Source organism: Anopheles gambiae, chromosome 3, assembly GCF_943734735.2.
Source record: "Anopheles gambiae chromosome 3, idAnoGambNW_F1_1, whole genome shotgun sequence".
NCBI lineage: Eukaryota > Metazoa > Arthropoda > Insecta > Diptera > Culicidae > Anopheles > Anopheles gambiae.
In genome coordinates, this window is record NC_064602.1 from 52590639 (window position 1) to 52613622 (window position 22984).

Consider the following 22984-nt stretch of genomic DNA (forward strand, 5'->3'; position numbering starts at 1 on the left):
GCTTCGAACGACGAGATCCGTTCGCCGCGGTTGTCAGAAGGCGCTCACTTGGCGCTCAGTTTTAAAATAACGTACCATTGAGAGCCTGTAAGAAGCGCGTGAAAGAATGAGTTCTACCTGCCGGGGTCGAACGTTCCCTTTTGTATGGGGAGAAATCCGCGAGGTTTTGCGCCGCGGATTTGGAACGAATGTTGTTTTCAATGTAACGTTTTGCTTTAAATTTTGCTTTAAATGATTGAAGTGAATTAAACTTAGAGGTATGTAACATTTTGAAAATGTTTTGTGATCAATTTCCAATGAAATATATTTTCATCAGTTTTGAAAATGTATATAAAAACATAAAATATATCGGAATATAAATATACATACAAATATCTATAATAATATAGTTATATAAATACAATATGTATATATATATATATATATATATATATATATATATTTATATATATATATATATATATATATATATATATATATATATATATATATATATATATATATATATATATATATATATATATATATATATATATATATATATAAAGAAAGTGAGTAAAGCTGCCTTATAATTATAATTGATGAAAATATTTTATTATAATTGATAACAAATCATCCAATAATGATGTATCGAATGAAATCCAATACCAACGGCAAAAAAAATCCAAATTCAAAACATAACTATCCTTAAATCGTAGATATAAACGTCTTTAAATGCTTGACAGTTGTATCTCATGATTCTCATTCTCTCATGAGCGTCGAACGGATTTCGTCGTTCGAAGCCGGTACTCGCCCCGATTATGTGTAAAGACGATCATAATTCGATTTGGTCAAAATGCGTCGATTGTCGTTTCATTTATTTGGTAATGATGTTTTCACATCATCAAAATTTTAAACGTAAACAACTAGGTTGATAACAATATTTGAAATGTAAATCAGAAAAAATCAATTTATTGGAAGTAAAATAAATTCCACTATACTTTATTATGACCATATGATCAGCACTGTTACATAGTGCCATTTGCTTTGTGTTCTTCACTCTCGCGCTGTGTTGTCATCGTTCGAAACTCATTGCCAGAACGAATGCAATTTTCATTTGGTAAGGATTGGTGCCGGAAAATACAGCGAAAATCATTAAGTGTTAATAGACAAGTGGTAAAGTTAATCGTGACAGATGTCAACGCAGGCGAAGAATGATCCAAATGATGTTTGTCTTCTAATAATCGCACTGCTTTTAATGTTTGTTTATTCTTCTGTTATTTTCCAACACACGTAGTTATTTCATTACCAATGCTCCTTTTGTGATATTTGTGGGGCTTTGCTAAAACGACGTTGTACTTATTAAAAACAAAACAGTAATATATAATTTATTAATCCTAAGCCCTTTTTGTGTGTGACCGTCCCGCTCGGCCGCCTTAATCCAAGAGAGCACGATCGTCCTTTCGATCGTGCTGAGTGGCCTCTCGGCTCGCTGAGTGACCAGCCAGTCGGAGCCGGACTGTTTGCGCAGGTTGGCTCACTTATCGCATTTCGCCCTAAACGCCTCCATAACATCTCCCTCTCTTAAAATAGACGGTACACATCGAACCGACTGGGCAATCTTCTATTGCGAGAAGAGCGTCGTGGTTCCTGTACCTGATACAGCCTTCTGGGACGTGCAGTTGTTGTTTTTCCAAATGTTTGTGTGGACGTAGCAGGAGGAAGCACCGGTACCGTTTGGTGGTCGCTGATGCTTGAAGGTAACGGTAAGTCTGCTGGTGGTGACGGTGCAGGTGCAGGTGGACTTTGTACGCGATCCAAATTCCAAGCTTCAAGCAAAACATCTAGAGGTAAGCGAGGCTGAACTACTGTTGAAGATTCTTCTTGCGTTCGCCGACGTAGCTGATGAATATGCCGTCGAATGATCTTTCCATCAGCCGTCCTGACCACGTACATGACTCTACCTTGTCGCTTCAGAACCGTACCGGTTATCCATCTCCATCCATTCTGGGAATAATGTTTAGCATAAACGTTTTGATTAGGGCAAAATTCTCTTTCTTCTACAGTAGGGCTTATCTGTGGTGGGTTTTGTAATGGTGTTAATAAATCCAGCGGTATTCTTGGGCGTCTACTCAACATGATCTCCGCGGGAGACTTTGATCCTTCCAGACAAGCGTTTGGGGTAGACCTGTAAGTTTGTAAGAATATGTCCAAACTCTCCCGAACCGTGTAACCATCAACTTCGATTTTCCTCATAGCTCGCTTAAAAGTGTCCACAAATCGCTCTGCCTGGCCGTTTGATTGTGGATGGTAAGGCGCCGTTCTAACGTGTATAATACCGCTTTTCTTACAAAATCGTTCAAATTCAATACTGCAGAATTGTGTCCCATTATCAGACACTAGCGTCATCGGCATACCAAAACGTGCGAAAATACTACGAAGAATAGCAATTGTAGCCGCTGATGACGTGTTGCTAGTTTGAACTATTTCAGGCCATTTTGAAAAAGAATCCACTAATATAAGATACCACTCTCCCTTTAAAGGACCAGCATAATCGATATGAAGGCGTTGCCAAGGAGCTGAAGATTTTGGCCAGCTGGTTTTATCGGTGCTTGGAGGTGATTTGGCGGCTGCCTGGCAGGCATGACACGAATTAACCCATTCAGTAATATCACGATCCATAGATGGCCAGTACATGTAGCTTCTAGCTAAGGCCTTCATCCTTTGAATCCCCGGATGACCATGATGGATCTGACTCAGGCATTGTTTCTGTAGCAGTTTGGGGATCACTACCCTCTCTCCAAATAGGATACAGTTGTTTACTGCTGACAAGGACTCTCTTCTATCATGGTAACGTGCAAGCTCTGATCCATACGATACGTTTGTTGGCCAGCCCTTTTTTATATGTGTGTAAACCTGTCGTAGTACGGGATCGCTCTGGGTTTTTATCTCAACGTCTCTGAACGTGAGGGGGAACGAACTAATCGCATTGATAACTACTGCCTCCAAGTCTTCTTCTAGGCTAGCGCTCGCGATCACATATTCTGGCTCTGGCTTTGCATGATTTTGTATAAGACGAGACAGGACATCCGCATTTCCAAACTTGTCTGATTGTATGTATTCCATTTCAAAATCATAAAGCTGTAGCGTCAGCGCGAATCTTTGAAGACGATTTGCTGTATAGATCGGAATCCCCTTTTTTGAACCAAATATTCTAAGCAGCGGTCTATGATCTGTTTGTAAAATAAAGTGTCTCCCAAACAGCATTTTATGAAATTTGGTTACAGCGTATACTATGGCCAATCCCTCTCTATCGATTTGGCTGTAACCTGTTTCTGCTTTGGTTAGCGCTCTAGATGCGTGCTGTATTACTTTAACGGATCCATCAGAGAAAACATGGCTAATGGTTGCTCCGACCCCTATAGAAGAGGCGTCTGCAGAAACAACAATTTTGGCTCGGGGATCGTAATGTGTGAGAAGCAAATTTGATGATAAAATTTCTTTAAACTTTTTAAAAGCTTTTTCACAATCAAGGGTCCACTCGAATCTTCCGTCCTTTTTTAAGAGCATGTCTAAAGGATACCTTAACTCGCGCATGTTGGGCACAAACTTGCCATAGTAATTAATGGCACCTAAGAATGATCTTACGCCACTTAAATCGGTTGGTGCTGGTAAGTTGAGAATTGCCGCTATCTTTTCTGGATTTGGTTTAATTCCTTGATGATCAATTATGTGGCCTAGGTATGGAATTTGGTTCATTTTAAAAGAACATTTCTCGGCGCGTATTGTAAACCCGTAGCTTTCGATCCGTTGCAATAGTTTGTATAGATTAGCATCATGTTCAACCTCAGTTTTACCCCCTACTATCACATCATCCATATAACCACACACTCCATTCAATCCAGCTAGCATGGTATCAATAATTTGCTGGAATGCGGCTGGTGCAATCTTTATACCTGGTGGTAATCGGTTGTATGTGTACAAACCACGGTGTGTATTTATTACCAAAAACGATCTGTATTTTTCTTCTACTTCCACCTGAAGAAATGCATCCGATAGATCGATTGTGCTAAAATATTTGCAACCGGCAAGTTTGGCAAAAATGTCTTCGGGTAATGGTAAAGGGTATTCATGCGTCCGTAATGCTGAATTTAGGCCGGTGGAGTAGTCTCCACATATTCTTATAGTTCCATTTGCCTTTCTAACAACCACTATTGGAGCCGCCCATTCCGAATAGTCTACCGGCGTAATAACTCCAAGTTGCTCTAATCTGTCTAGTTCCTTATTCACAGCTTCTTGCATAGCATAAGCGACTGGGCGCTTTGGACAAAAGGTTGGTTGGGTGTTCTCTTTTACTTGCACTTTTATACGTGCCTTGGTGCATAAGCCTGATCCCCTAAAAACACTGGGAAACTTGGTTTCTAATTGTTTTGCAATTGGTGTCGCTGTCGAAACCGTTCCACAATATGCATTCATCGGTAACGATCCGAGATCAAATGCGTCGATGATATCTGCACCCAATAATAAGAGATTTACGCAAGCTACGCGGATGGTAGCTGCTTTTGTTTTCTCTCCAACCGTAACAATTCCTTCGAATTCCCCGTCTAAGTGAAGGCTAGCCCCTGAAACTGTTTTTGCTCGTATCTCGCATGCATTTAGAGGAGGTTCGCCTAAGCTTTGCCACAGAGATCTATTTATGATCGTAATATCGGACCCCGTATCGAGTTGTAACCTGGCATTTTTCCCATTTATTAGTACGTTAACGTACTTACGGTTTACCGCGACGGCACATGCATTCACCGTGACGATACGTGTCTCCACCGATGGGCTCTGACGAAATTTTCCTTTTTGGTTCGCGGTATTGCAGTGGCCTTCCCGATGTCCTATTCGTCCGCAATCTTGGCACTTGTGCGATTTATAGCCACAATATTGCACCCAATGTCTGTCGCCACAAAGCCAGCATGGTCGACTGGGATGGGTGTTCCGTGCGGGAGGACGCTGCTTATCATATCTTTGGACATTTTTTCTTCTGGGGAATTGCCGGTGCTGAAAACTCGAATTTTTAGCTTTAGTATGATTGTTAAATTTTTTGTTATTGTTATGCAATGCGAGTACTTGCCGTTCATTTTCTTGAATCATTGCGCTGTCTCTTTTTAGCGCGGCAATGCGACTACATTCCTCTGACAGTTGCTGCAACGTAATCTGCTCTCGATCCTCGATTTTCGCCAACAATCTGGTTCGCACTTCGACGTCTCGTTCTTCTCTTAATCCACAAACGAATAAGAGGCACTTTAGCTGTTCCTCGTCGAGCTTGCTGAGCTCGAACTCTACGCATGATTTATTTACCCGACATGCGTAGGTAAGCAGATCCTCTTCAGGTTTCCTTGTAAGCTGCAAACACTTGTACCTTTTGCTTATCAAGGATTCCTGCACGTCGAACAGCACAGCGAGCTTCGCGATCGTCTCCTTGAATGAAAATTCACTTGAACGTAGGGGCAGGATAAACGACAAATACCGATCATGCTCGGCTGCACCTAGCTTCCTTAAAAGAAGTCGCACTTTTGCTGCATCACTTAACCGACAAGCATCCTCGTTGAACAGCTCCTCGTACCGGGAAAACCATGTTCTAAAGGTGATGCCAGCTTCAGGATCGAACCGAAATTCCATAATCGAATTGGCTAATGCTTCCGTTGCTTGCTCTGGATTGAAATTTGGCGTAAATGCGGGCTGGTTTGTTTGCTGGGACATTATTTTACTAATAAGCTGCTGTTGCTGGGTCATTTGTTGCTGCATCATTTTCAGCGTTTGTAGGAGTACGGCGTTATCCACTACAGCTGAGCCCGTTTGCGATGGCGGTTGCACAAATTGCGATGGCGCTGATACCGGCGGCGCTGATGCGGGTCCCAATTGCGATGGCGGATAGAGGTGCCCATTTGGGGACACCTGATGATGGAACGCTACTTCGTGCACGGAGGGAACGTGCGGCTGCGATGCTCCGGGTTGCTGCATCACCGCCGGGTTGAAAAATCCCGGCCGGCCTAAGGATGCACGTCGCTGCTCCTCCTCCGTCGGTAAATCCATCGTTGCATCAGCGGGGTTCATCTTGCGCTTCTTGGGACGTGGTGGCGCAATTGTGTGGGTGTATGTGTGTGAGCGGGACACGGAAGAAAACGAACAAAAAACGAATTAAAATTTGGTCAGCACTTTACAACACGAAACGATCACATTAACTTTTCTCGTCGCCACTTTTGTGATATTTGTGGGGCTTTGCTAAAACGACGTTGTACTTATTAAAAACAAAACAGTAATATATAATTTATTAATCCTAAGCCCTTTTTGTGTGTGACCGTCCCGCTCGGCCGCCTTAATCCAAGAGAGCACGATCGTCCTTTCGATCGTGCTGAGTGGCCTCTCGGCTCGCTGAGTGACCAGCCAGTCGGAGCCGGACTGTTTGCGCAGGTTGGCTCACTTATCGCATTTCGCCCTAAACGCCTCCATAACAGCTCCTAATAACAGATCAAAGCAGGTGAATCGGGCTTACAGAGACTCCGTTTAACTTCAAATATCTTCGTGATCGGTAAGTTTTAAATAGTACTAGTTTTGTTCACCATTCTAATGCTCCATTTATCCTTCATTCCTCAGGAAAATGCATCAAACAGCAAGTGTTTTTCTTCCAACAGTACGCACCATCGGTGGATCAGGCAGCTAACGATTTGATCGCCAGTACGCGCCATCAAGAATTGATATTTTGCCAAATAGTACTGTGAATAAAAAACTGCACACTTACTGTCAGAATTTCCTGGAATTTTTTGATCGGCATACGCTCGCGGGAATGGTAGGTCCGTTGAGGAGAAGGAAAGAAAGGGTGGGAGCGAGGTTTAACCAAAAATGCGGCATTGAGAATGAGGGGAGGTGTGCTCAGCGCTCACGCTGGGTCACTCAGGATGCTTGAAATAAAATGTTAACAAGCATCGATTTCAAGCATGCATGTCGCGCGACATTTTGCCAAGCGGGCAATTCTGTCTTCTCTTCTTCCTCTCTCTCTTTACACCGCGCTGGAGCCCGTTTGGTGGTGCGCGTGTTCAGCCTGCCTGGTTCGGGGAAGATGTCATCAAATTTGGCGCGCCTCAACCGCGGTGTTGTATGAAAGCTGTTGATGAAAATACACAATTAATAGACACACTTGGTTAAAAAGATTACGCTTGATTTAAAGATGTGACAAACTTACCTTTGTGCTTGAGGATCAATTGAACATGTGCCTGTGCACACAGTGTCGCAATTTGAAGAAGTTTTGGGAACAGCTAGCGGTAGCAGCACACATCTGAAACTTGTAAAGTGCAATGTTTTCATTAGAATAAATGTCACGTAACACTAGCCACTTAGAAAAGGACACTTACCAAAACAATTAGATGATAACAATTCGTCCTCCGATAAAGCAGAAAGAACACCGCGGATGATCCAGTACGGAAAAGTGTTTTACGCAGGAAATATAGTTCACGCAGCACACAAACACACACTCTCACGTTCACGGTTCAGAGCACACTGAAGTCGCTGAAGTCTTGTATGGAAAAGAGCAAACACCCAGATGAGTGCGATGGAAGAAAATGACTTGTGTTCAACAGGGATGGGTAGAATCAAACATACGAAGTGTGCAGGAGATTTCGCTTCGTGTGGCAAGAGAGAATTGACTAACACCCGCAACAAACATGAGCGAGAAAGCAACAAACGTTGTGGAATGTAGAAACGGGATAGGAATAGTGAGCGAAGGCAGTTTGTGGACATGAGGGGGTTGAAACTGGGAGAAAAAAGCTTCGGTTGCTACTTGGGATTTTAACTGCTTTGAGTGGGCGCTTTAGCTAAGTAAAATTCCGGAAATACAGTACGCGGATTATGCTCGTGTGCATATGGGAGCCGCAAACAAGCAGCATGCAAACTCGCCAGAGAACACCGCATTCAAAAATACACACGGTAACCAGCCAGTAGCTTGTAATGGCTGTAGAGGTCCACACCTCAGAAGCGAGTGTCGTTTCCGTAGCGCCAAATGTAACAATTGCCATAAGAAAGGTCATATTGCTAAGGTCTGCAAATCGGGTAAGTCCAACCATCACATTTCACAACAAGATATCTCTTCGCCCTCCGGTAGTATTGATCAAGTGCAACGGCTTAACCGTATTCATAACATACCTTTGAGTGAGAAAAAAATGGTCGATGTTAAGATCGATGGTAAATCGCTGAAGATGGAGCTTGATACCGGTGCACCTTGCGCAATCGTATCAGAAGCAACCCTCAAATCAATTAAACCACATTTCACCTTGCAGACAAGCGACAGACAATTTTCTAGTTATATCGGGCATCGCATCAGCTGTATTGGTAGGATGAATTTCAATGTAACGATTGGAGCCACAACGCGAAAGGAGCAACTCTAAGTAGTGTCCGGAGCACACGATTCACCCCTGGGACGCGAATGGATCTCTCACTTTGCAGATCAGATCGATTTAAATCACATGTTCTCCTCGCGTACATCCATCCATACAGTGTCAAATAGCACATTATCTCCAAATTGCGAAACGCAGGTAACAATATTATTAGACAGCTATGCTGATGTTTTCAGTGAGTCTCCGGGTAAACTGACAGGTCCCCCGGCAAAAGTACACTTGAAAGAAAATGCAACACTAGTGTTTGCTAGAGCACGCGACGTTCCCCTCGCGCTGCGAGAAAGGTATGCCAAAGAAATGGACAGTAAAATAAATTCCGGTTTTTACGAAAAGGTCGAATATTCGGAGTGGGCATCTCCTACACACGTGGTCGTTAAGAAAAACGGTAAGCTGAGGATAACAGGTAATTACAAACCTACCGTGAACTCTTTAATGATAATAGACGAACATCCTATTCCTCGAATTGAGAGTATTTTCAACCGAATGAAAGGTGCTACTCTATTTTGCCATTTGGATGTTACCGACGCATATACGCATCTTCCCATAGACGAACAGTTTCGTCATGTCCTAACCCTTAACACCACAACTCATGGGCTCATTCGACCAACCAGAGCAGTATACGGTGCCGCCAACACACCCGCAATCTGGCAACGTCGAATGGAAGAAGTTCTCTTAGGCCTTACAAATGTCGTTAGCTTCTATGACGATATTATCGTTTTCGCGAAAGATTTTGAAGAGCTTTTACAAGCCTTAACAAGTATCCTAGGCAGAATCAAGGAAAGTGGTCTGAAACTTAACCGATCTAAATGTGTCTTTGCCACACCATCACTCGAGTGCCTAGGTCACCGAATCGATCGCGAAGGTCTTCACAAGTCGACTAAACACAATGAAGCGATCCGAGACGCACCAAGACCGTCTTCTCCCGAACAATTACAGCTATTTTTGGGTAAAGCCACATACCATTCAGCGTTCATACCAGATTTGTCAACAAGAGCAAAGGTATTGCGTGAGATATTATCAGCAGATCGTTTTGAGTGGACGGCTGAAGCCGAAGAAGCCTACCGCGATATCAAAAACATTTTAATTTCACCACAAGTCCTTACTCAGTATGACCCAACACTACCACTGATATTAGCTACAGACTCGAGCAAGACGGGTCTCGAAGCAGTGCTCTCCCATCGACTCAGTAACGGGGCAGAAAGACCGATAGCTTATGCAAGCTGTACAATGTCGGCGACAGAACAACGCTACCTGGTTCTCGACAAAGAAGCTCTCGCTATCGTTTGGGCAGTCAAGAAGTTTTTCAACTATTTATATGCACGGAAGTTCACGCTCGTCACGGACCACAAACCGTTGACGCAGATCCTGCATCCCGAGAAGTCACTGCCTACACTTTGCATAAGTCGCATGGCAAACTACGCTGACTACTTAGCGCACTTTCATTTCGATGTAGTGTACCGATCGACTAACGAAAACAAGAATGCCGATTATTGTTCGCGCATTCCAAATCCCTCGACACAATCCAGTTTCAACAGCCTTTCTCTTCGTAGAGGAGGAAATGAGGATCAAGACGATTTTGAAGATTTTGTGCTTAACCAAATCCAGCAGGTGCCCATTAAAGCCGATCAAATCGCACGCGAAACGCGAAAAGATGAGCACTTGGGTAAAATCTTGAAAGACCTCGAAATGGGACGAAACCTATCACAAATCGGCTATAAAGCACCAGAAGCCAAATACACCATGGTCGCCAATTGTTTGCTGTTTGAACTCCGTGTCGTGATTCTCGTCATCTTCCATCCTGCAATTCTGCATGGTTTGCACGCAGCACATGTTGGTGGTGGTGAGAATGAAGTCTTTGGCCCGTTCATATGTCTACTGGCCGGGCATAGACAAAGACATCGAGCAGCTAACCAAATCATGCCACGAATGCGCTCAAACGGTCTCAGTACCTCCTAAGTTCAATCAACACCATTGGGAATATTCATCTAACCCTTGGGAGCGTGTGCATGTTGACTATGCGGGACCCGTTGCTGGCGCGATGCTACTGATCATCGTGGTTGCGTACAGCAAGTGGGTTGAGGTGAAAGTGACTCACTCAACCACTACCGAGGCGACCATAAAAATCCTCGACGAGCTATTTGCATCCTATGGAGCCCCCTAACTGTTGTAACAGACAACGGAACACAATTCACTGCAGCAGAGTTCACCACATTTCTTCAACGAAGCGGTGTCAAGTTCCACAAACGCTCCGCTCCATACCATCCGGCAACCAATGGGCAAGCAGAGCGATACGTTCAGCACTACATCCCGCTAACCTCCAAGCTAACCTGAATGAGTTCCTGCTCCAGTACCGCAAAGTCCCGCACAGTGAAACCGGTGAAGCACCAGCAAAGCTTTTCCTAGGGCGAAACATCCGTTCACGTCTCGACCTGGTTCGACCACAATCCGTCCAGACAAGAACAGCAGAGAAGCAACGAGTCGCTTTTGAACCATCGTACCGAACATTCTTGCCCGGACAACTCGTCTACTGTCTCTCGGGAAGTTCGAGAATGGATAAGTGGATCCGAGGTACAGTGGTATCCCGACTAGGCGATCTACACTACTCCATCAACTGCAATGGTAACCAGATGAAACGCCACGTGGATCAGATGCGACCAGCCCTGGACGACAACAGGACAGAATAGCCGTGAAGTGTACCTGTACCAACTCAGACTCCGGAGGTAAACCATCACCGCAGGCCCTACTACGGGTCAACCAACTCTCCACAAACATCGAGTGTCCCCGTTTCATCTCGGACAGTCTCCGTGTCATCAGACTCATCTACTTCGTCCGATTCATCGTATGACACACCGACAGGAAGCCCGATCCGAGCCAGTGACGCCCCGCCCTTTGTCCGCCGTTCTACAAGACTGCGAAACCCGCCGTTGCGATACTCGCCGTTCTAAGAAGGGAGGAGTGTTATATATGAACACCTTGTTTTGACATGCAACATTGGTGCTTGCGCTTGTGCTTGTGCTTCGATCGTGCTCCGTTTGTTCTGTCTGTTTACGATTGCTTCTACGTTGTGCTCAGCCAAAGTATTTTGCACTTCAGTTGGTGAATGGACCGTAGTGCTCTACGACCATTGGCAGAATCTCATAACAATCGGTGTCCTGTGTATTTTGTGTTTGCATCCGTTCAAAAATTCGCCGCTGCTTGCGATTTTTGTTGCTGCTTATCGTCGGATCGAGTGAGCCTGTATTAATGTGTTAACAACTATGTCGGAAGTGTGTCCATCCTGCTCTGCTCCTGTAAACGATATCGATGCATATAAGTGTGATGGTTACTGTAAGTCTTCATACCATCTTACGTGCCTGGATATTAATGAAGCTGCAGTACTGGAGTTGAAGCGGGTTGATTCCCATTCGCTCTGGTTGTGTCCTAGTTGCATGGATGCTCGCCGCCGTGGGAAAGGTGCCTTCTTGGAAGAGTTGTCAATTACACTCATGGATCTAAAATCGGAACTGCTAAGTGAATTTGATTGTCGTGTTTCTGCCGCTTTGGATACCATTCGCAAGGATGTATTATCCATGTTCGATACCCACACATCTATGAAAACGCAAAACACGTATGCAACCAACACTACTCTGAATATTTTCAGCACTGAAAATATCACCACTACCACCACACCACTAAGCTCGCGCCCAGGCGATGTCGACTGGGCTTCCCGTAACGCACCCCAACGCAATGCGCCTAAACGTAGGCTTGTAGACTTCACGCCACCTGATGCGAACCCTGCTGCTGTTTTAAACACTGGTATAGCCCCCGTTACACCTTCGTCTCGTGTTGTGTTGACCGTTCCATGGAACGTCCCAAACGGTCCCAGATTCTGGCTATATATTACGCGTATCGCCCCTTCGGTTACCGACGAGGAAATGCGTGAAATGGTAACTACTCAACTGGACACTGATGACGTCATCATCTACAAGCTGTTACCAAACGGCAGAGAGGCAAGCACATTGACTTTCATCTCATTTAAAGTCGGGATGTCGCTTGACCTTAAGAGCAAGGCTCTGTCCGCATCTACATGGCACAAAGGAATCATCTATCGTGAATTCATCGACCAACGCAACACTACAGCCCCAAATTTTTGGCGACCAGCACCTCGAGACCCACCTTCAACGATCCAGGAGCCTGCACCTCTCCATCCTTTGAACATAACAATACACCATCCGTTGACACAAACAATAGCACCATCCACAATAGCACAATCACACAATACGCAAACAATAGCACCAGAACAAATGTAAACACCAGAGCAGCACCACAGCTGCAGCACACCAATTTAAACACCACAGCAGATTCAGCTTCCCTTTCAACAACCAAACCTGATCTGTTTTTCTATTATCAAAACGTCCGAGGTTTATACGGACGTCACACGAAGCGTAAACTCAAAAAGTTTACGCGTAAACTGGGTTGCCAGGCGTAAACTTCATGTCAAAAAGATTTCAGGTCCGAGAGAGTGAAATCTTGGCGTAAACTTTGAGCGTAAACTTTTGACAGATAAATTCTCTCACTCCAAACGTCACTGTGACTGGTCGAAGATTCTCTGCGCTCCGACTATTTTCTATATTATTCCGTGGAAACCTGTATCTTTGCTGAACCTGTTGCTGGTGTAGGTGATTCCATTGCCTGGTGTTGTTTAACAACTGGATTATTCACCGTCAATCACCTGGAAACGTTTTCCGGCCCACAATCATTACGTCGCTTCAACATCACAATCAATCGCTCATCCACAAAGCAATGGCTGGTATTTGTTCCGCCTGCGCTAACGACATCGTAGCTGCCGATCGCATTGTGAAATGCCAGGGTTGGTGCAACTCTGAGTTTCACTTCTCATGCAGCGGACTTTCTGAGGAACTGTCCGCTACTATAGAGTCCTGTGCACAACTTTTTTGGGCCTGTAAAGCCTGTGTAAAGTTTCACAAGGATCCGCGTACGGCCGTGTTGAGGTCATCCACCCCGTACACTCACACTTCTGTCGACCTACTGTCCAGCATAGCCGACCTCAAAGTGAGCCTGCGTAGCGAGCTGTCACAACAGATCACAGATAATAAGCGAGAGCTCCTGAAAGTGCTTAAGGACGAGATCCGTTCTTGTCTGTTTTCGTCGAACATCGCCACTGAATTGCCGTCACAACAACCCATTCATCGCAAACCAGCATCATCGAATCCAGGATTGTTTACTTCAGGGGTAAACAATATTTCATCGTCACAACAGTTTCCATCCTTGGCCGCTTCATTTAGTGTAAGTGCGAGCGGATCGTCGTCCAACACTACCATGCCACCACCTATTAAGCCGCTATCACCACTACTTAGAGGATCCGGATCGCCACTTGACTCGGATTCATTGGATATCATTCCACACACTGACACGCGAATGTGGCTATTCTTCACACGCTTTGCCCCATCGGTCACCACTGAGCAAATCTCACACATGGTGCAAGTACGTCTAGCACTCGACAAGCGGGATGTGTTCGTTCACCGTCTGACGAAATTTGGCGCTGACACCAGTACACTCTCATTTGTCTCATTTAAGGTGGGCATACCAGTCACTCTACGCAGCAAGGCTCTCTCACCTGAGACATGGCCCTCCGCTCTAACGTACCGTGAGTTCCGTGACTATCGGACCAATAATTATAACACTAATACCTGTGCAACAACTGAAACAAATTCGATGCTCGATCAAAACGTTACTCTCGCTACCGACACTTATCATAATCCTCTCTCACATTCTGGAGGGAGTGCCGCGATGCCAACTACTTCAACAGATACTACAACAACAACTACAACAGATACGCTCGCACAGCCCGTTACGATTTCCTCACCTGCCATGACCACTACAGACACAGCTTTGTTTACAAACGAACCACATCTTGACCTTAATGAGCGAATGCTTGTTTCCACCACACCTACCAGGTCACCTCCCGAATGCTTAGCCGCTCCTAAAAAACGACCGAAGCGAAACGCTAAACGGACTGATGATTCTGCTGACGCTGGCCCATCGGATGAATAGCAATCTTGCACTGCATCCGGCGATGCACCTCGCTCAGCTCAACCCAGTCTCTCTATCTACTACCAAAATGTACGTGGTCTACGAACGAAAACTACAAATCTTCGCCTGGCGCTATCAGAATCAGAATATGATTTTATCATTCTCACCGAGACTTGGCTTACTCAGTCCATACCTTCTTCGCTCCTCACTGACGATCACTATCATATCTACAGGTGCGATAGGAATCTTTCCAACAGTGCCCTCTCACGCGGTGGGGGTGTTTTAATTGCATGTTCCTCTTCAATACCGACATGTGAAATCGCATCGCCTAATACCATACTAGAACAACTTTAGATCAAAACATTGCTGCCAAGTGTCTCTGTTTACATCGGCGTTGTTTACATTCCGCCAAGTCATGCGAATGACCCCGCAGTGATGAACGCTTTACATGATAGTGTACGTGAAATTTCAAGCCGCATTAAAGAGAGCGATTTATTGTATGTCTTCGGAGATTTCAATAAACCTGATATCAGATGGGAGCTGACTAATACATCAGAAGCCACCGATTGCTCTCCATGTTATTCTGTCATGCATTATGCACCTTTATGCAATTCCGTGGCTAATACCGATTTCGTTGATGGGTTGCATAGTACCGGATTATTTCAGTTGAGTGGTATTGCAAATCAATCTGGGCGTCAATTGGATCTGGTCTTCGCAAACCTTGCCGCAACCAATATTTTGTGCGACTCAATCATACCTCTGCACTCTGTGAATGGTACTTCGGCTCTAGAGAACTTCCTCCCATACGTAACACACTGTAGTATTCCACTTCTCAGTGAGGACTTTCATCATCCTTCATTGGATATGATGATTTATTATCCCGTACAGCTATCCCACACCACCAACAGTCATACTCGCAGTACAGTCAATAGAAATTTCTTCAAAACGAATGTGGAACGTATGAATGCCCTTATTGTGTCGTTTGACCGCAATTTTGACTGCTCCAACTTTTCCACTATCGACGAAGCCACCGATAGCTTTAGCGTTTTTATGCGCTCAGCGATTAATTCCTGCGTTCCTGTTGCTCAACGAAAGTCTGGCCCCGATTGGTCTAATGCATCTTTAAGACGGTTGAAAAAAATAAAATCAAAAGCCTACGCGGATTACAGCAGAACGAGATCATCGCTGCATAGGAGAATTTTTTTCGATGCACTGAACAATTATCGTCGACATAATCGTGTGCTCTACCGCTCCTTCATTCGCCGTACTGAAAGACAGCTGTTTTCTAAGCCGACACGGTTCTGGAGCTTCTGGAACAAACGGCGCAATATAAGAAGTATCCCTCCGTCAATGAGCTACAATGGCCAAACTAGTATCGATACATCCGATATTTGCAACACTTTCGCCAATCGTTTCGCTGATGCATTCACCCTTCCTGTTCACAATCCTAACACACTAGCAGAGGCCACTTGCAATACTCCATCGGATGCTATCGATTTTATTATACCCACAATTGACGAAGCATTAATTGCGCGCACACTCAACGATATAAAACCATCTACATCATCTGGACCTGACAATATTCCCGCATACATATTGAAGCACTGCCGTCAATCACTCGCACCCATTCTTGCCAAAATATTTAATGATTCCCTTATGCGTGGCACGTATCCTGAGTCCTGGAAACACGCGCGAATGATTCCTATCCATAAAAAAGGCAGTCGACTTCATGCTAGTAATTATCGTGGCATTGTTTCCCTATGCGCTTGTGCAAAGGTGTTTGAGCTCATTCTATACAATCCGCTACTCACAGCAGTTCAAAACTATATGAGCCCTAGTCAGCACGGATTTCTCCTAAGGAGATCTTCCACCACAAATCTTGCTGAATTTGTTAGTTACTGCTTCGACAACATGGATCGTGGTACTCAAGTTGATGCAGTATATATCGACTTCAGGGCTGCGTTCGATAGTATCTCTCATGATATTCTACTCTCGAAGCTAAAAAAACTCGGTTTCCTCGACTGGCACATCACCTGGCTGCGTTCTTATTTAACTGGTCGTTCGTACTACATAAGCATAGGATCTCATCGTTCTCACTCCTTCACCAGCTCCTCCGGTGTGCCTCAAGGGAGTAATTTGGGACCGCTACTCTTCCTCATCTATATAAATGATCTATCTTTCGTTTTACCGCCAGGCCAACACCTAATGTACGCCGACGATGTAAAAATATTCGCTCCAGTTAGAAACGACAGTGACTGTGTACGCCTTCAAACGATCCTTGAGAATCTGGATAGCTGGTGCAGCAGAAACGCCCTCCAAGTGTGTGCTGATAAATGCCAGTGTATATCATTCAGCAGAGCCCGTCACCCCATCACGTTTACATACACTATGCTCAACACGGCTTTGGCTCGCACGACATGTATCCGTGATCTGGGGGTGCTACTCGATCAGAAGATGTCATTTCGCCCTCACATTGATAGCGTTGTTGCGAAGGGAAATCAGCTACTTGGTTTAATTACGCGGACCTGTAGCGAGTTCACCGATCCCATGTGCGTCAATTCTATCTTCTGTGCCATCGTAAGGTCGTGCCTGGAGTACTGCTGTCCGATCTGGTGCCCGCTTGGTGTTGGTGACATCAATCGCCTCGAAGCCATTCAACGGAGACTCACCAGGTACGCGGTTCGACTCCTTCCATGGCAATCCCACCACGCTCGGCCCACCTACCATCAGCGGTGTCTGCTTCTCGGACTTGAACCACTCTGCTCTCGACGTAAAAACGCCCAATGCCTTTTCATATTCCGGCTCCTTAACGGAGAGATCGATTCCCCGGCATTACTAGCCAGCATCAATTTGTTCGCGCCCTGTCGGATTCTTAGATCCAATTTCCATCTCCGTGTACCGCGTACCCGCAACAACCATAGCCATGGACACCCCATTATACATATGTCCCTCGAGTTCAATGAAGTGTTAGATTTGTTCGATTTTAGTATGTCTACTTCTACGTTCAAGGAGAAATTGCGTCTACGTCACATTTAATGTTAGCTAGAGGTCTATTTATATGTTATAAATGATCATTGTCATATATATCTCAATTTAATTATAAGGTTGCCGATTAGACACGATGGTCCGTCGGTTGTGTAAAAAAAAAAAAAAAAAAAAAAAAAAAAAAAAAAAAAAAAAAAAAATTACCGCGCGCTTTTCATCGCACATGGTAAACAAACGAAAAACAAAAAGCGAGCGGTATGTATACAACTTTTGTGCATGTTAAAAAGAATCAGAAAATAAAAATTTTAAATGGTTTTAATATAATTTTAGCAATGGAAAACACAAAAAAAAACAGTCCGGAACTACGCAAAACAGGTACTTATTTATAAAAGTAGCTAAATATCTCACTATACTGTATTTACATATTCGGTCCAACACCCACACGTTTATTATTTTTGTATAAGTGATATGTATACATTTATATATTTTTTAAGGATATCGAGCAAAGCCGTGCCGTGATAGAGGCAGTAAGTAAGCGTCCATCCTTATGGAATAAAAAGTTGGACAGCTATAAAAATCGAAACGTCCAAAATGATGGGTGGACGGCTATAGGTAGTGAGGTAGGGCTTCCAACTGCTGAAGCTAAAGCAGTGTGGAAAAACCTCCTCAACTCCTATAGGACGTACAGGAGTAAAGTGAAAAAGTCAGGGCATAGTGGGGCAGGTAAATTGATGATTAATTAAGGATTAAAAGATATATTTGTTAGAAAACGAAAATAACCAAAAACGGGAGGAATTCTTTGCCAAGCATTTATTACGTGAAACGCGCCAAAAAATTAGTCGTTTTATCCCGCTAATTGGTTCAAGAGCCCCGAATGTTGCCCTACCGCTCCTTTTTATCCCTGCCCTGATCAGTTTGGTTCGTATTGGTTCGGGTTTTCTGGCTATCTTCGGATGCCTCCTGTTTATGACAGGTCGTTGGGCACTCTCCCATCAAACAGTCCCAACATTGTCCCCCCAAGTGTGCCACAGTTGATCGTATTAACCTTATCTGATATCAACGGTGGCCTCACTTCCTTCTGACCTGTCAATTAAGCGCGTGTGGTTGTTTTGGTACGTATCGTGCTTCTTCTTTCGTGCTAACGCGTGCTATCTATTTTATCACAGTCGTATGTTTTAACGTACCGTACTTTTTCTACTCATGTGCGGCTGCTGCATCTAAAGAAATAAGCTGTACACCAGTAATAACAAGTACCGCATCTTTTTTCTACATTGGGTTAACCTGCTCTGCTATTGTACAGCCGTCTGTATCGTTTGTCAAAGTATGCGTGCGACGTTAAAGCACTAAAACTAACTAAATCTGTCTAGTTTCAGCAAAATGTAAACAATTGATACATAAATACCACGGTCGCTGTCGCTGCTGAATTCTAAAGTTATCGCCCCTAGCTTAATAATCCTAACAACAATCAACATCACACTATTAACGTGAACAAACAAACGGGTAGGTCCCTCAATACCGGTTATGATAACGCTATCCCGTTCTGGTACGGAATATTGCGATGATTTCCAAGTGATGTGTACCATAAACGTGTAGTGAACCTAGAGTTTTGAGTGTATTGTTGCCTAAAGTCCCCAGTATGTGTTACGTAGGCTAAGTGTGATGCGCATCTTGAGCGATTCGCGTATACGGGTTGCGGCGTAAAAATAATACATTTAGGATGCTGTTGCGGTGCGCAGTGGTTGCTAGTGTTGGTGTCATGATGATGCGGGTCATGACCTACGGACCGTAAACAGCCATCTTCTTTTGTCATGCGATTTATTTGGTCCGTCTCGATAACGCGAAGACAAATTTCGCCTTCTGGATCCCATCTAAGTTTAGTTTTTGCGACAACGAGCATTCGAAACTTGTGTTTGTGCTCGACATTTTCATATCGCCACCTGTCGCACGCATATTTTGTCACTATAAACCTTTCATGCGTTTGGGCTCTATCGTCGCTGCTAACGTTCTTATGCAGCCTGTGTCGGTAGAACTCACTCGCCTTACTTTGCACCGAGTTATGAGGGATCGCGTCACCTGCTTCAAGGATGTTCCTCACGGTGTCTACTTCCGACGGGATGAGTTGATATTGATAAAACTCACCGGCCTTACTCTGCACCGATTTGCGAGGCGTCTTGTCTCCTGTTTCAGGGATGCTCCTCCAGGTGTCTTCTTCCGACAAGATGAGCTCGCGGTGATGTGAGGTTTTCGCCTTACTTTGCACCCATCGATGAGGGGTGGCTACTTCCGACGAAACAGCAACTTCGCGCAATGTTCCCGGGGCGAACGATCCTCCGCTACGGCTGTTGGTCCTGTCCTCATATTTTATAGTGGGACCCGACCCTGTGGTAGCTGGTTGCGCCCTTGGCATACGACGCGTAGTCTGCTCCTCCATATCACGTTGCACTTCCAACACGGTTTTGCACTTTTCTTATTCGCGCGCGCGACTTACTACGATCTTCGATCCGCGAACGAGTTACTCATAAAGTTGATCTAATTTTTTGGAATGTTAGAAAACGAAAATAACCAAAAACGGGAGGAATTCTTTGCCAAGCATTTATTACGTGAAACGCGCCAAAAAATTAGTCGTTTTATCCCGCTAATTGGTTCAAGAGCCCCGAATGTTGCCCTACCGCTCCTTTTTATCCCTGCCCTGATCAGTTTGGTTCGTATTGGTTCGGGTTTTCTGGCTATCTTCGGATGCCTCCTGTTTATGACAGGTCGTTGGGCACTCTCCCATCAAACAGTCCCAACAATATTATTTATATTATTTATATTTTCTTTTTCTTTTAGGCGCATCGGAGGTGTACGTGCCAAGATGGTTTGCCTATGAAGCCATGGCGTTCGTCGAGGACACGATGGAGGATGCGAACCATCAGGATACCGTATGTATAATATATGTTTGGTTTAAGTATATGTATGTTTAATTTAGTATTAATATTTATTGGTTAATGTTTAATGTTCAATATTAACTTTAATTAATTGCTTTTAATACTTTAAAATTAGATTTTTTATAAGATTATAAACTATAAGAATATTGAGGTGATCCCGCGGCATTTCCGCGTAGGACGTTTACGCCAAGTAGAAGAAGAAGCCGGTCTCGTAGTTCAGTCGTCAACTCGTACGACATAAACAACATGCCCGTCATGGGTTCAATCCCCAAATAGACCGTGCCGCCATACGTACGATTGACTATCCTGCTATGGGGGGATTCAATTAGTCACCGAAAGCCAAGCCCGCAAGTGGGTACAGGCAGGCCTTGACCGACAACGGTTGTTAAGCCAAAGAAGAAGAAAGAAGAAGAAGAAGAAACTTAGTAATTAGGTGCTAAATTAATTCTAATTTTAATTTATAGTTTATCATTTATTCGTTTTAAATACAGTGAGGTGGTGGAAAGAGCACATGCTCTAGTTTAGGCTATAACATAAAATAAACTTTGATAACTCCTGTACGCAAGAACATTACTGATGACTCAAATTATAGGTTACATATATTAAACAAGTTAAACGAAAACCACATATCATATAATTATCCAGGTTTTTGAATTGTCAGGGATGAATATAATAATAAACCATTACCACGACAATCGAACTATATAGTTCGTATAACAAAAATCAATATAAATGTACAGGCGGTCCCCGAGATACACGGTTAATGGGGACCGAAAACGGCCGCAAAATACCGCGTATCTCGAATTTCCGCGTAAGTCGAATCTCGTGATTTCCAGCTGAAATATCACTAATTTTCGTGTAATTTTGCAAGTAAGGGGTGGTTTTAGTCACTTTATGAATTATTTGATATTATTCTGACTGAATATAATAGTTTTAAACCTTTTTAAATAGTTTTTAACATTCGATCAAAACGGAAATTATTTGGCAATTTGCAATTGATGTGTCAAATCAGTACAATTTGCTCAAAGAATTGTCAAATTTAGAAAACCGCGTATCTCCGAATCCGCGTATAAGAGGTACCGTGTATCTCGGGGACCGCCTGTATTGCTAAAACATAACTTGCTCAAAGATAATATCACAAACGTTATATGCGGGACGACGCGCATCTAAAGGGTCGATGCCATAGCAACACGAAGCTGTTCTGGTTCAAACTAGACATGGGCAAGAAGAGCGGGAATCATAAGGTTCGCTCGCTCCCATTACCCACCGGGCACCAGCACTCAGAGATCGCTTGAATACGCGCTTGAAAAAGAACTTGAGTTGGCGAAATTATTCAAGTGATCCGTCGGGTCCCGAAGCCGAAGCAAACCCGAAGCCGAAGCAAAACCCGAACGGGGGTCTGCACGAATATTCGTTTTAATTAGTCCCCTCCCCCTTTTTTGCCAGGATTTCTTTCCGAAATTATACAGTGCACACCATTATACTATCGTAATTCGATTTATTGAATATCGAACCAACATAGAACACAAAAAAACACAACACTTGCACAATAATCACTGCACTTAATTCTAAATCAACGCACATAATTTAAAAAAAAAAAAACACTTTTTACACTCGCACAGTGAAAAAAAAAACAAAATCAGCACAGCACTTTCTGCTCCTCATCGCTGTTGCTCCTGGTTTTTCTCGCTGCACTGTACGGGCCAATGCTCCAACACTACGACACAGCCACAGGTTTTTGTTGTCTCCGTTCGCCGTGAAACACACATGAAATGGAAAAAAATGATATTAATTAGAAGGGGGGATGTTGGTTGATAATTTTAATCACTTTTACTTACCTCAAATTAAACAAAACTCCATTTTTTACGGGGTTTATCCGCTGACTACCAAGCGCTGAAACACCACACAAGCACCAACCTCACTGGACTGAAAGTGAAGCCTACTGCGTGAATGTGTGTATGCGCTTCTGCCAAGTCAACCGCGCCGTACTGCGTGTGTAGCCAAGTACGTGTGTGTGTATATTTGCACCACTGGACACAGAACACAAACCTCACCGCACAGCAGAGCGTGTGTCGCCAAGTGTATGCATGTATTTGCACCACTGAATTCTGAACGTCCACCGCACCGCACCACACAGCGTGTATCGCCAAGTGCGTGGCTGTGTGTAGTATCACCGTGGACTGCAGAAAACTACCTGCACTAGAACAGAGCGCTGGTGTGGCCAAATGTGTGCATGTGTGTACTTGCTCCACTGAAAGCCGGTATCGCACCAGATTTCGGGTGTCGCCTTGTGCGTGTGTGTGTTATTGTCACAGCACACTCGTTCGTCATTTTTTTTCGTTTTTTCGCTTGAGCCACTCGATTTCGTTCTTCGCTGATTTTGGCAGCGCACGAAGGGGGTTCGGTTTCATCTTCCAACAACAACAACCACACGAGGAGGCTCGGGGACACTCATCAGGGGAAAATCGCTCAAATTAGAGCGAGAGACAGATAGAAAAAGTGAAAGGTCAATATAAAATCTTCGGCTTTTGACTGTTGGGTACCCACCGCCCACCAGGCACCAGCACTCAGAGATCCCTTGAGTACGCGCTTGAAAAAGAACTTGAGTTGGCGAAATTATTCAAG

General features: G+C 44.2%; 1 protein-coding gene and 2 long non-coding RNA genes across 3 annotated transcripts; 1 reads left to right on the forward strand and 2 right to left on the reverse strand.

Moving 5' to 3' along the window:
- Positions 1-1870: 1870 nt before the first annotated feature.
- Positions 1871-6474, reverse strand: LOC133393357 (uncharacterized). Its single transcript, XM_061658025.1, has 2 exons — positions 4752-6474; positions 1871-1986 (listed from the first exon to the last, which is right to left on the reverse strand). Exons 1-2 carry the CDS (start codon positions 6079-6081, stop codon positions 1940-1942), a joined length of 1377 nt encoding a protein of 458 aa, XP_061514009.1. The 5' UTR covers positions 6082-6474; the 3' UTR covers positions 1871-1939.
- Positions 6475-6478: 4 nt separating this feature from the next.
- LOC133393359 (uncharacterized) lies at positions 6479-6774 on the forward strand. The gene is made up of 2 exons (XR_009766121.1): positions 6479-6556; positions 6622-6774. It is a non-coding gene; the product is annotated as an uncharacterized LOC133393359 (long non-coding RNA).
- LOC133393360 (uncharacterized) lies at positions 6762-7813 on the reverse strand. Its single transcript, XR_009766122.1, has 3 exons — positions 7377-7813; positions 7208-7306; positions 6762-7129 (listed from the first exon to the last, which is right to left on the reverse strand). It is a non-coding gene; the product is annotated as an uncharacterized LOC133393360 (long non-coding RNA).
- Positions 7814-22984: the final 15171 nt, after the last annotated feature.